Here is a 17,554-nt window from a genome sequence, read left to right as displayed (position 1 = left end):
TGGTTGGAGGTAGGAGTTTAAGTTTTTAAGTCAACACAACTTCAGTTTTCTTGGCCAATAACAACAACAATAAAAATACATGATGGTGAAATACTTTGATGAGATATCATCATGCAATGTCTTTTATTCAGTCTTTCTGAATGGTTTCAAAAGACAGTTGACTGGAGCTTGCATTCCAAGTGTGGCTATAAAATACTGTCTCTTCATGTGATGCTTACTGTCATACATGAGCAGCTCTACTTCATGAGTTCTCAATAACTGAGTTTTATGCTTTAGATTCCAGATTCAAAGTGACAGCCCATCCCTAATTTAAAAACAAATCTGTAAGTGCTAATCTACACTAGATTTATTTTTCTCAGTCCACATATCTCCCTTGGCTTATGAACAAGCATCTCTTGGGAAGAGATGGCTCATGGTTCAACATTTGCCAATTCTGGGTTGAGATATCTCAAGATGTCAACACAGCAGGTATTGGAAAAACTCAAATGGCATTCTGCACTGGAAATTCTATGGTCAAAAGACCAAGTGAGCTGTTGGTTATTGGATCCATTATTGTCAAGAATTATCCAAAGTAAAGTAGGAGTGGTCTATTCCCATTGAAACTTCTTGCTAGAAGAAAACTAAATTATTCCTAGATTTGATTGACATGGAGAAAAGGTGAGAACCAAGACAATCTTCGGGACCCTACAGCCTCAAGTTATTTTGAATTTGCTTTTTCAAAAAGCAACTTAATAGATGAGGCAAGTGAGGCACAGAGAGATTAGTAATTTGCCCTATGTCCCATACCTAGTAAATAGCAAGGCCAGTATTTTAATCCCTATCTGTTAGATTGCATAGTTGAAGCTCTTGATTTGAATTTGTTATGGTGAAACAGTACTACTCTCATAATTTAAAAAAATTAAAAAATTCAAATGGCCAATTAAAAAAAATGAAACCTTACTACATTCTAGAGACACAGAGAAGAAAATATACTTATTTTGTTTATCACTTGGAAGCATGAGGAATGATTTAGAACAAATATCTAATGAGTTAGGAAGCACAGTAACTGATACTAAGATTTGGCCTTTTATTGGTATCTTTAATGAGATTAATTAATATGACTTTCTATTTCTTCTTGGGTCAAAACAGGACAGATATACAGATCGTGTTTGGGCACCATGGAACCTTTAGGTTCTACTTTAACAGCAACTTATGCCCGCCCTCCACCAGCACCAACCAGCTTTCTACCAGCTATTAGTACCCTGGCATCAAGCTACAGGAACTACTTTCCCCATCGCAATTTTACCCACAGCTTGAGCCTTCCTTGGAGACCCAGCACATACTACAAAGTTGCCTCCAACTTTCCGACGTTGGGCCCATACTGCACCAGATCTCAGAGGGTGTCAGAGAGCACCATGCTTCCCTTTGTTTCCAACAGAACCACTCTCTTCACAAGATATACTCCTGATGATTGGTACAGGTCCAATCTAACCAACTTCCAAGAGTCTAATACATCCCGGCACAATTCGGAGAGACTCAGAGTAGACACATCTCGCCTCATTCAAGACAAGTATCAACAAACAAGAAAAACTCAGGCCGACACCACCCAAAATTTGGGAGAACGTGTCAATGACATAGGATTTTGGAAATCTGAAATCACTCATGAGTTGGATGAAATGATTGGGGAGACAAATGCACTTACTGATGTTAAGAAAAGATTGGAGAGGGCTTTGGCGGAGTCTGAAGCCCCCCTTCAGGTAACTATAGAGTTTACGATAAAAGGCATTGCATTTTGATTATTATAGCCCACTGGTTGAATTTCTGAGGTTATTTATTTATTTTTATCAGATTATGCTTCATTTCACTTGTGGACACAATCCCTACCAATGAATCTGTAACTGGTTTCAATAATGGTAGAACCATTGCCATTTCAACACACTATGCAACCACCTTAAGTTCTCAAAGCAAAGTAGGTAAGACTAATTAAGGAGACTTCATTAGAATGCACAATGTTTGAGGTGAAAATACCATCTTAATTCTTAAAAAGCCTTCTTGATCCCTGCTGTCCCTAGATAAAGATTGAAAATATTTAAGGAAAAGAATTTTATTCTCTTAGTTTGTGTCATGAGCTGCGTCCTGTATACATGTTATAATTCTGTTTCAGGAGACAAATAATCAAATGAGACCATGCAATAGAATGAGCTTTTTAAAATAGAGACATGGGACTGAGGTTAGGACAACTTCCATGATAATAGAGGCAGTTTCCAGTTAGTTACTGGTCTCCTAGCTGGCTTTTGAGTGAGCTCAAATCATGTCCAACCCTTGCACCACATGATAGGTCCTCCAACCCCATGCTGCCCTCCACCATCGAAAGAGGACATTCCATATTTGAATATGGGTAAATCATAGAAATTATTATGGAAGTTGTGTACATTTTGATGAGTATAGCTAATGTCTTCATGTTTGCATGAGTTATTTCCTTGTGAAAAGCATTGGCAGTGAGTCTTTAATATGGTACCTGTAGGTAGGAGAGTTTGGAGAGCAAGGAGCTGGAATGTCTAGTTGTTTAAGGAGTTTGTTGAGCATCCTACACACTGTCACTTCCTGTCAAACCCCCTCCCCACTAACCACAAGCGCACACAAACAAAACTCCCAGAATCCTGACGAAGGTTGGTAGGCACAAACATTAGTAGTACACTAATGGTGATTTTTAAAAATTAATTCATTCTGAATTGAAGGCCTCCTATACTTCCTCTGAGTCCCAGCTCATATTAAAGATTATTGCTTATTCCACAGCCCCCAATCTACCTTTATGGATTGAAAGTATCCTTAAAATGATAGTTCGTTGTCCTCTTAATTTTCAGATGAGATTTAGTGATGACTTTTGGTAAGATGATTATAATTTCAGTTTTTGTCTGGATGTTCTTGTATGCTCGAACACTTACTGTTAAAACAGAATCAGAAGGTTCTTATTAAAATTAGAGTTAGTTGCAAAAACACAAATCTCAAAAGAAAATATAGGTGATCAGCTATATAAGGAAAATGCTAAATTTAATAAGACAACATTAAATCAATGTGGTGACCATTTTGGCCTATCAGATTTGTGGTAGTAAGAAAAGAGGCACTTTATGGATTACTAGTGGGACAGTGGGTTGGTAGAAGTTTTTCTGGAAAACAATTTAGTAATATAACCTAAAATAATCAAGAGTTCTCCTGGACCATTAATTCTCCTTCTACTAAGTGTAAATTATATTAAATAATGAGAGATACATGCAAAGATATTGTTCAATTATATCTGGATTATGGTGTACATACTTTCATATTTTATGCTTTTAAAAAATTTAACATTATACAGTAGTCTCATGTCATAAAATAGTTTTTCAAAAAAGCATTTTAATAGCTACATAATGTTCTTTCATAGATTATTTATCGTTTGCAATCTAAGTTGTTTTTCCATTGGAGTCATTAACATACTCTGTCTCAAAGCATACTTTGTTACAGGGGTCTACTATTTAATGTCAATTATAAAGCATTACATAAAATTGTAAGGACATATTGGCTTCCATTACAAAAAAAACCAAAACAGAACAATGACAGAAATATGGTCAAGTCTTATTTTCTACATTTTTCTCCTTAATAAAAGCATATTATTTTGTATTAGGAATTAATAAACGACACTTTAAAAGCAATCCCTTGAAGTTTTGGCTACACATATATTTGATATCTTGAAAAATAATCATTCATTTCTTCCTTACTCTTCTCCTTAGAAAATATTTGGAAATAATATCTTTAAGTCTATGTTTCATGTTTTAGAAATATTTCTCTTGAACAAACTAAGCCCAGCTAACTTTCTCAGATGCTATTGTGGAGATTGAAAAGAGGCCACCTGCTTAATTTTGTCAACTTTCCAAATTGGGAATTTTTTCAAGATATTATTATTATTATTACTAGTACCAGGGATTGAACTCAGGGGCACTCAGCCCCTGGGCCACATCCCAGCCCTATTTTGTATCTTTAGAGACAGGGTCTCACTGAGTTGCTTAGTGCCTCACTTTTGCTGAGGCTGGCTTTGAACCTTTGATCCTCCTGCCTCAGCCTCCTGAGCCACTGGGATTTCAAGTGTGCATCTCTGTGCCCAGCTTTTCAAGTTATTTTGAAGAGCTAATTCTTTATCTTTTAACCAGCACAAAGATTCACTTAGTGTCATTGTCATTTTAATGCTAAAGTCTCACAAAATGGTTTCAAAAGTTGCTATTGGGAGTGTCTATTGACATTTATTAAACATTATTTTAGAACTGATAGACACTGATTATGTTTTAAATTAACATATTCTATTATTTCTTGGTCTGTAGGTTGCTCGAGAATGTCTCTTTCATCGAGAGAAGAGAATGGGAATTGATCTAGTTCATGATGAAGTTGAGAAACAACTGCTGACGGTAAATATGAGGGAAATGCTTCCATAATGAGAAGTTTAGTAATTAACTTGTATTTATAACGTAGAAATAAAATGGCTTTACATAAAGTCACTTATAAGAGCATACCAGATGTCTATAGCACTTAAAAACGTAGATTTTTCATGTTTTAAAAGTAACACGTGTTAACTGGGGATTTGAAAATATAGAAAATAATAAAGATAAACATTGCTTGCAGCTTCACTGGACAGAAATTGGCATCAATTTTGGAGTGTTTCATTTTATTAAACATGCTTAGACACACCAACCAACTCACACAATGGCACACTAACGTGGGTTAAAGATTAGGACCATGCTGTGTTTATGAATTTCAATAGTGTTTTATTTAGAGTTATATTGGGATAATTTTCTTTAATCATTAGATTTTGTTTGAATATATTACTTTTAATGCTACAGCATTCCACAATGTAAAGGTGCTTACCGTTTTTTAAAAAAGTTGATCCTCTCTTAGAGTAGTTGTTTCCTTCTGTCACTCTTTTTCAATTTTAGTTACATACTGCAGTTTTATGTAAAATTATTACTATTGATAACTGTGTAACTGTACACACTTCTGTTACCTCTTTAGATTACACTTCAGGAAATGTAAAAGGGAATATGTATTTGGAAGAAAGCCTTTTTACATCCGCAAATTGCCACCCAGAAGCTGAGAGTTGTATCCGAACTATTCTGCTGAATTCTGTCTTCCACAGTCTCTCTTCTTGCTTCCACTCATTAATCTTGATTTATTTCTGAGTTCTCTGATCTTGACTTTCTGGACTAGTCACCATGAGATCTCTGCCTTTAAGATTTCAGCCATATACACTTGAAGCCTTTCCCAATCTTTTACTCCTGCCCAGATGTTTTCTTAATCATGAGTTTTACATCCCTTGGTATCTCAACAAAGATTTTTTAAATGTTTTGTTTAACATGTATCAGTTGTACTTATTGATGGGTTTCAGTGTGATATTTCCACCCAGGCATACGGCATTCCCTGATCTAACCCAATCTCCCTTCATCCTCCTCCTGGCTCCCAATACCCTTCTCAGCCTACTATACCCTGTTGTCTACCCCTTTCTATTGATGGTGCCAGTGTCCTCAGTGTTTGGAGTGCAGCCATTGTCTCTTCAACCCCTTTAATAAGTGTTCAGTCCTTCTTTCCAGGTGGATCATGGGAAATTCCCAGACCCTTTCCCTTCCCCAAATTCTACTAGACAATATATATTGTCACCAATTTCTTCCTTCAGATAAAAACTGTTTCTGACACTCTAATTCCTATAGGAGAAAATCACCGAGGCCTTCCATTGCTGGCTCCCATCTAACATCTCAGCTTTGTTTCCCTTTCTGGATCATGAAAGTTCTGCTATGAGTCTATCTTCTTCAACCCTGAACTACGTTTGCAGGGTTCCACCTCTTTGCCTTTGTTTGACTGATCCTTGGTAAGAATGAGTCCTTGATGATGATCTAACAATATGGTCATCCGAGTAATTACATCTTTATATTTTATCGGTGCCCTAGTCTTTTTTTCATTGACTCATTACATTAAGAATGATAAGCATGAGCTGGGTTATAACTTGGTGATAAAGCACTTGCCTAGGATGTGGAGGCCTGGGTTTGATCCTTAGCACCACCTACAAATAAATAAATAAATACAGGTATTTTAAAAAATGATAAGCAAAAGTTTTTTCTTTGCTCTTTCCTTTCTTTCACTGTCTGATTCTCTGAGAGAAATATGAACTGAAAAAATAAATTCAGGAAATCTTTGGCCACTACAGGAAGTCTATGCACGTTACTTGTAAAAATCATGGTCCCTCCTGTTGCACGGGAGTAATTATGAATAGGAAATCCTGAATGAAATAGCTTTGCATTAATGGGTCCCTGATCTGTTGTTTCTCTTTTCCCAGCTTCTGATGAATCTTGTGATTCTTAAAATAATCTATCATGTACTTTGTCATCCTAAATGGGAAGGAATTTGCCAGAATCTGTCCTTTGGCCTTTTGTTCTCACTGATCCTGAGATGTCCAATAGGAAGAAAACTATAAGCTACTTTAACAACTATAGTTCAGCAGTTTGCTCATAAACATACATATGGTGTTTTCAAGAGATGTTTTTTTGAAACTTGGCTATCACTAGCATTTCTGTTATTCTAGGAGTGGCCCTCAAACGTGCCTTCACATTAGAATCATGTGATGAAGATTTAAAAAATATCAGTGCCTGGGTCTTTTCCCCAGAGATTTTGATTCAGATTGGAATGGGGACTAAGCATGAATGGTTTTCAAATATTACCATGGAAATAGTTTTTAGCTTTTAACATTAAATTTATTTTTAACTCATACATAAAAACAAAACCTATACATGAATAGGTTAATGTGATGCTTCAATATATGTATGCATTATGCACATATGTATTGTTTCAGATTCAAATACATGTTTAAGTCAGATCAAACATTTCTGTCTCCTCAAACATTTACCATGCCCGTATAATAAACATTTTCAACATCCTATTTTCTAGATTTTTGAAACGTCCATTACATTGTTATGTAATCACTTGCGCATGATAGGTCTTTCAATCCTGTTTATTCCTTCTCAACACTAGTGAGATGAGAAAACTTCAAATTCAATACTGGGAAGATTATTTAAATGCCACCTTAAGACCTAAAATACAGGACTGTAAGTGGATCAAGTGACTGGAAGCTATTGGGGTTATGATTGTAAGTTTATTTGAGTGAATACTTCTATTGTATATTATAAATTTTGTAAACAAAGTGTTAATTGAATATAGAATATTGAACTTTTACATCATCTTGGTAATCATTTTCCCCATTTAAAAAACTTTGCAGCTTTATACAGATAACACTAAGTGTAAAATTTTGAATAAAATATTTATTTTTTCCAAAAATAAATAAGAGGGAGTTTGTAATGGACTTTCACATTTTCGGGTAATAATTTATACTCCACTTAACCAGGAGATCCATTAACTAAATGATTTTGTTATCAATATCATCTACCTATTCCAATTGTATTACTTTCATAAAGCTATAATACTATACTATATATACTATAATACTATAATTTCTCAATCTGACCCAGATAATAGTTGCCTTGGAAATCTTAATAAATAGTCAGAATTAAGAACAAGTGCTTCAAAACCACAAAATATTGCTGAAAGAAATGGAAGATGATCTAAATAAATGGACATAACATGTTCATGATTTGGAAGACTTATTGGCGTTAAGAGAACAATATTTCCCAAACTGATTCATAGAGTCAACACAATTTCTATCAAAGTCCCAGATAACTTCCTAGTAGAAATTGAGAAGTAAATCCTAAAATTCACATGGAAATCTAAGGGATGCCAAATAGTCAAATAATATTGAAAAAAGAGAAAAGTTGGAGGATTCTCACTTCCCAATTTCAAAACTTATTGCAGGGCTACAGTACTTAAGACAGTGTGGCATTTTGATAAAGACAGAGAGTACAATGGGACAGAATTTAAATTTTGAGAAATAAACTTTCATAGTTGCCATCAATTGGCTTTTGACAAGGGCACCAAGACAACTCAGTGAGAAAAGAATGGTTTCCTCAGCAAATGGTGCTTTGGACAATTGGATATTCGTGTGTGGTGAAAGAATGGAGTTGGATCCTTATATCACAACATATGAAAAATAAGTCAAATGGATCAAATATTTAAATGGAACAGCTAAATTGATGGAGCTCTTGGAAAAAAAAAACTTGCACATGAATATGGGACATTGAAGGAGGTGCTGCCATTTAGATATGACACTAAAGCAAAAGCAATTAAATAAAAAAGGGGTAAACTGATCATCATCAAAATTAAAATTTTGGTACTTCAGAACATGCTCAACAAAATAAAAACAAAATCTTTGCAGATCATATATCTAGTAAGGGACATGCATCTAGAATATATAAATGATTATTATGATCTTTGGAAACAAAAATAGCCCAGTTAAAAAATGGGCAAGGGATCTGAATACATAGTTCTCCAAGGAGAACATACAAAAGACCAAGAAGCCTATGACAAAATGTTCAACATCATTAATTATTGGGAAATGTAAATCAACATCACAATGAAATGTAGCTTCATACCCACTAGTGTGTCTATAACAACAATAACAACAAAAATACAGAAAATAACACATGAAGCTGCAAAGGAATTAGAATCATTACACAGTGCTGGAAGGAATGTAAAATGAGGCAGTTGGCTTGGAAAATGATGGAATGCAGTTGCTTTATGATTCAGTAATTCTAATTTTAGGTATCTACCCAAAGAGAAAAGAAAATGTATACCCTCCCTCCAAAATACTTGTACCTGATTGTTTATTGCAATAATATTCATAACAACCCCAAAGTGAAAAGAAATCCAAATTTCTATCAGCTGATGAATGGATAAATAAAATATGTATAGTCATACAAGGAATGTTATTGAGCCATGTGCTGACATACAGATGACGCTCGAAAGCAGAATGTTAAGTGAAAGAAGCTGGTCACAAAGAACCACATATCGTATAATTTCATTTATATGAAATTTCCACAAAAGGGAATTTTATAGAGTATGAAGTTAGATAAGTGTTTGCCCTCCTATACTTGGGGGATAAAAAAAGGGGGGTGACAACTAATGGGTGCCTGTTTCCTTTATGGGGAGGTAATGAAAATGTGCTGAATATGGTTATGGTGATGAGTTTAACAACTCTGCATATACTCAAAAAAAATTGAATTATATACTTCAAATAGTTGAATTAGGGCATGTGAATTTTACCTCTATAAAGCTATCTAAAAAGAAGAAACTTTTAGATCTTTTTATCTTTAAGGGTCAGTAGCAAAAGTTGCTTTATCTAAAAATTTGAATCTGCAATTAGAGTAATGGCTCATGAATTGAGGGGGTGCCCTGGTCACTGCCAATTAATTCAAGTAGTGAATGTGCCCTGTCACTTATTCAATATAGTAGCATTGGCATATATTTATTATTATTATTATTATTATTATTATTATTATTATCATCATCATCATCATCATCATTTTATCAAATAGGTCTCAAGGTTTAGAATGAATAAATGAGCAAAGAAAAGAAAGGCCTACTTTTGAAAGACATGGGCACAGTGAAAAATTTTTTCATGGATTCTGTTGACTATTACATTCAATTTGTGAAACAGGTTGAGAATCCTTAATCCAAAAATCTAAAATCTGAAATGTTCTAGAATCCGAAACGTTTTGACACTTCAAGAGGAAAATTCCACACCTCATGTAATAGTCCAGTAAAAACACAGAAATATAACATGCAGTTGTATAAAATTACCTTCAAACCATGTGTATCTGAAATATAAAAGGAGCTCGTGTTAGTTTGTGTTTAGACTTGGGTCCCATCCCCAAGATATTTCATTATGCACATGCAAATATTCCCAATTCTGAAAAAAAAATCTGAAATCTCAAATAATATTCCCAATTCTGAAAAAAATCTGAAATCTCAAACACTTCTAATCCAAAGCATTTCTGATAAGAGATACTCAAATTGGATTTAACGAATTTTTATACAAGGGCTTCTTTTGGGGAATCTACCATGGTCCCATCTTTATAGCACTCCCAGACCATGATAATATCCTTCGACTCTGAAGATAAATGAACCCAGAGAATCATCTCCCATGCAACCCATCCTGGCCTTGCTCTGGGACACAGGCTAGGCCTGATACTCACATCTCAGGCTGAGGCTCTGGGCTTGGCCCCAGCTGGCTGGCCAATTTCCTTCCCACAAGTGACTTTCCCTCCTTACTGATGTAGAAGCAGAAAGCAAAAACACTCCAACTGCAGAGGCTTATTGAGAATGTGCAAGCAATGCATTCCAAAGATGGAGAGACATCCCAGCATTTCAGCCCAGCACAGCCCTGATCCCAGGATGGAAAGAAATTTGGGTGGGTTCTGACCACCAGTAATAAGAACTGCTTTCTTCACATATGTTTCCACCCAATGGTCCATATTTCTTAGCTGAGAGTAGAGCAGATCTCCCTTCTAAAGTGAAGCTTAAGTTCTAACATCATGCAAATTGTTCTTCTTGCAACATCAAAAGACCTAACACTTTTTGAGCACTTACCATCTGCCAGGCACATCATTATCTACCCAACAGCCTTGGAAAAGGTATTATTACCCTTAGTTTATAACTTGTCTTTGGTCACAGTTTAGCAAATGGAAAAGCCAGCATTTGAACTAGCACTGTCTGATGCCAGCATGTCTTTAACCACTCTTCCACCCAAGACCTGGGAGTGTGAGGCAACAAGAGGTGCTGTTTAGCAAGACTTTACTGTCTGTATTCTACCTCCCTCACCCTTACAATTCATAGATGAATTGTAATGAGAGATGCTTCACAGAAATTTCAGCTGCTCAAATGGTAGGATAAATGGAAGGTTTTTCAAATAACTGGACATGATTCCTTATTACACTTTCATCCAGAGCTCTACAAAATAGGACACATTTTAATCATTTTGGCCATTGAGATTTCGAGAATCTCAGAGAAGTAGCCAGGGGCATGTCACTCATGAAGTCCATTATTCCTCACCAAGTCGGGATCCAGAAGTGTTGGAACCACTTTCCAGCCTTGTAAATATGCAGTTCTCAAATGCTGCGCCAGCACCTTCGCTTCCCGAGGTGGAGGCTGCAGACACAGATCTACTGGACCCAGACTTCTCTCACACTTTTGCTTTCTGTGTGTACCCACTTTCTTCTGAAAGTTTTCTTCTTGTAAGCCGGTAAGGGAACGCTTTGCCCTCCATTTACTTCTGCTATGGTATTTCAAAGTCACCTCTATGTATGAACATAGACTGATAAGTTAACATGGGGGACAGCTCCAGGGGTCCTTGGGGATAGCCTTTTCCTATTCTCATGATCCCTCTGCCCCCATCATTCTGACATTCACTATATGACATTATTTAAATGCACATGAAAATTATTAGTAAGTTTTTTTTTAAATATCAAGAGTCTCATTAAATGCGTTTCCCCCACTAAAGTCCAAGGAGAATTTCCTCTATGTACTATGTGAAAACTGTGGGGTTTTAAATGGTGTTGTCCAAGGAGGACTTCATGCATCCTTTACCAGCATCTCAACCACTTCATGCACACACACACACACACACACACACACACACACACACCAAGTCATTGAGACAGATGAAATAGAGCAACACAAAAAATCAATTTTATGTAACAACCGACACACTGTGTAAGAAAACTTGGCCACCTGTAAGAGCAGCGAGGACTTTGATGCCAACGTGTGATGATGGGAATTTAATTCTTCATTTGCTCCATTAATTCAGAGTATTGAGGAATCAAACAGTAGGCTGGTCTCTGTAGGTGCACCCAATATTTTTTATGTTAAATAATAAAAAAGGCAACTATATAGGTGTTTAATAATTAGTGCTAGAGTGAAGAAAGTTTTTATAATAAAAAATAACTATTTGGGGGCTGAAGATATAACTCAGTTGGTAGAGTGCTTGCCTCACATGCACAAGGCCCTGGGTTCGATCCCCAGCACCACACATATACACACACACATACACACGCACATGCACGCGCACACACACACACACACACACATAACTGTTTTAATCAGCTTTTCATCTCTGTGACAAAAAGACCTGATGAGGACAACTTAGAGGAGGAAAAGTTTATTTGGGGTCACAGTTTCAGAGGTTCAGTCTGGCTGATTCTATGGCTTTGGGCTCTGAGATGAGGCAGCACATCATGGCAAAAGGGTGTGACAGAGAAAAACAGCTCAGGACACAATAATCAGGAAGCAGAGAGAGAGGGGGGAAGGGGCCACAGGGAAGATGAACCCTTCCAGGACATACTCCCAGTGACCTACCTCCTCTAGCCATGCCCCACCTGCCTACAGTTACCAGCCTGTAAGTTCATGTAAACGTGATTAGGTCCCAGCCCTCATAATTTAATCATTTTATCTCTGAATATTTCTGCACTAACAGAAGCTTTTGGGGGAAACCTTGTGTTCAAACCATAACAACAGCAAAGGCAGAAACCAAGAAGGTTTTTTTATAATTGATAAATATTTGCTATATTTTAACATCTATATAAAAATACCATATGCACAAAATATAAAGGCAAGGGCCAAAATGGTCAAAAATATATTTACAATACATATGATGGGAAAGGACTGAATTTTAAATACTTAAACATCCTTACAAATTAATTTTTAAAAACACACAACAGAAAAAATAGACAAGCCCGTGAACAGATTACAAAAGAAAGTCAAATGAGAAACAACTACATACTATATTAGCCTGCAAATTCAGATAAGTGGGCTGTTTATTTGAGTAAGCTCCCATCACATTAGCAAGGATTTACAGGATCAATAATGGCTACTTGGGAAGGGACAAAGGCAAGTAAAGACATTCATCATTGTAGACACATACATTCTTGGAAGAGCACTTTGGCTATACTTGTCAAAACCTTGGAGAAAATCATACCCTTTGGCAGCATTTAAACATTTATTAAGGTTGTTCACAACTGTATTGTCTAATGTCAGGGGAAAATGCTCAAGTTTACAAGTGCCACAAAACAGCATATGTAGGATGGTCACTTTTGATGAAAAAAGTGATAAGAATGATTATGTGATTATGTATATTTTTTAAAAATGTCTTCTTGGTGCTGTTCAGAGTTCATGAATTTTCTGTGGTGAATATTAATTTCAGAGAGCAATCAATGTTTATCTGAAAATCTCTGATATAGCACATGCTTGTGGAATAGAATATACATCCTCTACGAAATAGAGCATACATCAAAATGCTACATGTCTGGTCAAGTGGAAAGGTATGGCTGACATGGTCTTTGCACAAATAGCATTGCAATGTGTTGACCTCCAGTGTGGACCAAAGAGTTTGGTCTGCTGAGGATTATATATACTGCCAAGGACAATCTCCTGTTGATTTGCCCTTTTCTATCCTTGATTTACTTTGATTTTATAGACTAGCTGTTATAGAAGAAAACACATACACTTAAGTTCAAACTTGCTTATTACAAGGGTTTCTATTTTTTTCTAATATTTTAGTTAAGGACAAACATAAGAAAGGGAGCAACCCCCTAAATATTAATCATATCCCAACTTGGTCCATAATATAATTTTCCTAAAGCCCTATAAGGAATGAGTCTCAATCTCCTATTTAGAAGTCAATATCATGGGGACATATAGGTAAATAAGTAGATATAAAATTGCTTTCTTGCTTAACAATTTTCAAGAAACAAAAGTTTTTCTCATTGCTGACTTTGTTATGCTCAATAATGAAAACATTAATGTATTTTTGTTTGTTTTTTAATTGAGTAGGAAGTTGATGTTATTCTATGTTGTCAAGAAAGAATGAAGCTACATTTGGATAAGGCTATTGCCCAACTTGCGTAAGAGCTTTACCTCTTTATACGATTTAAAAGTTACCATTGATCTATTCTGTCATGCCTCCTATTCATATTTCTCTTAGCTTCTTAAAAGAGCACACACACATGGACACACACATATTTTTATTCAAAGGTTAAGATGAGAGCTTGGAATATTTGCTTTAAATTTTTTTAAAAGCAATAATTCTGGGAGTCTATGAAAAGGATTTCTGCTCTCACTTGGAACATGTCTAAGATTTTTCAATTCAAAAACCTTAAATCTTGATAAGAGGTTGACTTGAGTGTGCTCAGCCCTACCAGTTGGTAAATTCATGATGTGTGGCTTGCTTATGTTTATTTTTCACCCCTCCTTCAAGACCCACCTTCCCTGATTATATCCTCACAGCCTTCACTGCATCCCCATTGCAATTTAATTGTCTATTTATCTTTTTAATTTTTTTCTCACTGAAGTCCAATCTCAGGAGATTGTCTTGGGTCTATCTTTTAAATACATGCAGGATACAGTCACTTCTTGCTTCCTTTAATGCTGTCCCCTAGTCTAAGACACCCCATCTCTCACCCAAGTCACTGGAGTGGTCTCCCAATGGGTCTCCTTGGGAGTCTATAGGCAGGCAGCCTATTCTTAGCCTAGCACCGGAATGATCCTTTTAAAATGCACGTTGGTAGTCTCCATTTTTATTCAGAGGGAAGCCTGACCATTTCCAGTGTACAACACAGCACTGAATGATCTGATTCTCTCTTTTACAAGACTTAATGTCACACGGGGAGACCTTCTCTTGGTTATCCTGTTTATGATCATAACTCACCCTCCTAGCCCTCTTGGTCCTACTTTGCTTTTTGCAGTTCTTCTAATGACATAAACTCCTTTCATTATGTGTATCCCTCTGTTTCCTCCTAGTAGAGCATAGCTCCTTAGAGGAGAGATGTCTCTTTCATCCATGGATACATCCCAGGCTGGCAGATGCATGGTGCCTGGCATGTAGTGGGTGCTGAATGATTATTTGCTGAGTAAACTATTATTCCAAGAACAAAGATGTAGCTCACCTATCAGTTATGTTCACCCCTCACCCTTGGCCTGTCTCTTCAGGAGTGAGCTGTGGGTCTGGCTCTATCTGGCAGGGAAAGCCAGATCAGAGCTCACCTGGGTCTCTTTCTAGAAGTGGAACTGCTGGAGTATAATGCTAGAGAGGGCACCAATTCCTGATCTGTCTGTTAATTTGTTTTTATTTATTTTTTTATGGTACTGGGGATTGAACCCAGGGCCTCACACATGCTAGGCAAGCATGCTACCTCTGAGCTACATCCCTAGCCCCTCCTAATCTCTTTTAAAGAACTCTTTAGCTCCTTCCCTGGAGGTTAATTTTGACACATGGTTTATATCTCCTGGCTAACTTCTTAGCCATTGCGTGAACACAAACTGAGGTCGTGGATGAACAGAGAGAGGCTTGGCTATAAAGACCTCATAATTTCTTGGGCAATAGTCTATACTCAAAAATAGAGGAGATGATGGTCAGGATATAGCAGAGGAAGAAGGAGGAGGAAAAGTAGGCACAGAGATGAACAGGTAACTTTAAAACAGTGAGCTGTCTGGAACTGTTGTGTTAAGAAGATGCCTGGCTCCTGTTTATCTACACCTCTCTCCAGTTCCACTCCACCCCATGGCAGGATAGTGTTCCCATGACTCACATGTAAGGCTATCTCCAAAGAATGCTTCTTTTGATTGGAAAGTGGAGTGTGTGTGAAGGAGAGATGAGGAGAGTGAGGATGAGAGCCTGGCCATAGGAAACCTCCCCATTTTTTTTGTGGCATGGATGCTAAGCTTCATTTGCCCATTCCATGTTCCAGAGCTAATCGAGCCGCCCAGCACGAGCTGGAGAAGGACCTAAGTGATAAACAAGCAGCTCAACGGATTGATGACAAATGTCACCACCTGCGCAACACTTCAGAGGGCGTTAGCTTCTTCCGTGGAGTGGAGAAGGTGGATGCGACGTAAGTCAGGCACATGCTATTTCTGTGACATTTTTTTTTTTTAACACTGTACCATGGAGCTATCCCCACTCCCATCCCTTTTTATTTTATTTTATTTTATTTTTTCTATTGAGACAGGGTGTTGCTAAATTGCCCAGGCTAACTTTGAACTTGAGATCCTCCTTCTTCAGCCTCCTGAGTAGCTGGGATTACAGGTGTGCATGACAACACCCAGCCGCTTCTGAGTTTTTTTTTTTATGTTGTTCATTCATTTATCCATTCCTTCCTTCATTCTTTTTTTTTTTTTTTTTTTTTTTTTTTTTTTTTACAAAATAAGGCAGTTTAGGGTTGTCTTAGTCAAATTTCCCTTGTTACAACAGAATACCTAAGGTTGGATGATTTATTAAGAACAGAGGTTTATTTGGCTCACTGTTCTGGATACTGGGAAGTCTGAAGGCATGATGACAACTTCTGCCATGGGCTTTTGTACTGAAAAGTACAGGGCAAGCAAGCACACGTAAAAGACAAAGCTTGAGGGGCAAGTTCACTAACCCCCACACCCGCTACAGTGTCCTGGGGATGGAACCCAGGGACTCAAGCAGGCTGGGAATTGCTCTGCCACTGAGATATACCCCTACCCTTTTTAATTTTATTTTGCACAAGGTGTCCCTTAGTTGCCCAGGCTTACCTCCAACTTGTGATCCTTTGCCTCAGCCTCCTGAATGGCTGGGATTACAGGCATGTACCACTGCACTTGGCTCACTCATTTTTATAATAACCTTCTTGAAGGAAAACTAACCAACTCCCATGAGAAGTGACCCATTTTCTCAAGAAAGGAATTACTACTTCTTAACCACCTAATCACTCCTTAAAGGCTTCCCCTCCCGACACTGCCATGATGGCAATCAAAGTTCTAACATGAGTTTTGGAGAGGACACACGGTATTCAGACCGTAGCACAGGTTAAAATGGGAAGTGCATGGTCAGAGGTCTGGAGGTGAGGGACACACCCAGCTTTGGTTGAGTGAGCATTCAGCAAGCACATCCTGCAGTCAGGCCTTGACAATGACATCATCCTGTATCCTTTTGAAAAAGAATATTTGTTTTTTATTGTTTGAACTATGGAAACTACACCTACGTGCTACAGAAAAACCTCAAGATACACAGATGAGCACAAAGAAAATCACATGTTGTTAATTCTTGGATATCCTGAACTCTGTGATAGCCTGAAAAAAGCCAAATCCTTTCTTACTACTGCTCGTTAAACTTATCCTGTTAATGGTTTGTTTGTCAGGCTCCTGGATGCAATCTTGAGCAGAGTTCATGGATTTGGCCAGCCACTAACTTTAAAGATAATCCAATTGATTGAGGTGAAAATTTACATATAATAAAAATTCATCTAGTTTAAATGTAGATTTCAGTGGGTTTTGACAGATTTGAACGCCTATGTAACAAAAACCACTCTGGAGCTGTTATTAGCTTTTTAATTTTTTTTTCTTTTTTTGTAGTTGTAGATGGACAGCATGCTTTTATTTTATTTTTATGTGGTGCTGAGGATCGAACCCAGTGCCTCACATGTGCTAGGCAAGCGCTCTGTCAGTGAGCTACAGCCCCAGCCCCTCAAGATAGTATCTTTTTATCAGTCTTCCCAAGTTTTCCCATTTTCCTTCCCATACTTATGTCCCCTCCCACTTCTAAAGTGACCCCCAAGTGGATTCTCTCCTCTGGAATGCTTTACCCTCCATATCCTGC

At 37.2% G+C, this 17,554-nt stretch overlaps 1 protein-coding gene across 1 annotated transcript in view; it reads left to right on the top strand.

The window, feature by feature from the left end:
• The first annotated feature begins 1,157 nt into the window (after positions 1-1,157).
• The window catches only part of Tekt3 (tektin 3), a 28,025-nt gene continuing 11,628 nt past the window's right edge, over positions 1,158-17,554 (top strand). The window contains exons 1-4 of the mRNA XM_076870977.1: positions 1,158-1,736; positions 4,332-4,415; positions 13,768-13,838; positions 15,681-15,824. Coding sequence (XP_076727092.1) covers positions 1,158-1,736; positions 4,332-4,415; positions 13,768-13,838; positions 15,681-15,824 — 878 coding nt within the window. The remainder of the gene's footprint in view (positions 1,737-4,331; positions 4,416-13,767; positions 13,839-15,680; positions 15,825-17,554) is intronic.

The sequence above is a fragment of the Callospermophilus lateralis genome, chromosome 11 (assembly GCF_048772815.1).
Source record: "Callospermophilus lateralis isolate mCalLat2 chromosome 11, mCalLat2.hap1, whole genome shotgun sequence".
NCBI lineage: Eukaryota > Metazoa > Chordata > Mammalia > Rodentia > Sciuridae > Callospermophilus > Callospermophilus lateralis.
This window is presented reverse-complemented; position numbering and strand designations above follow the sequence as displayed.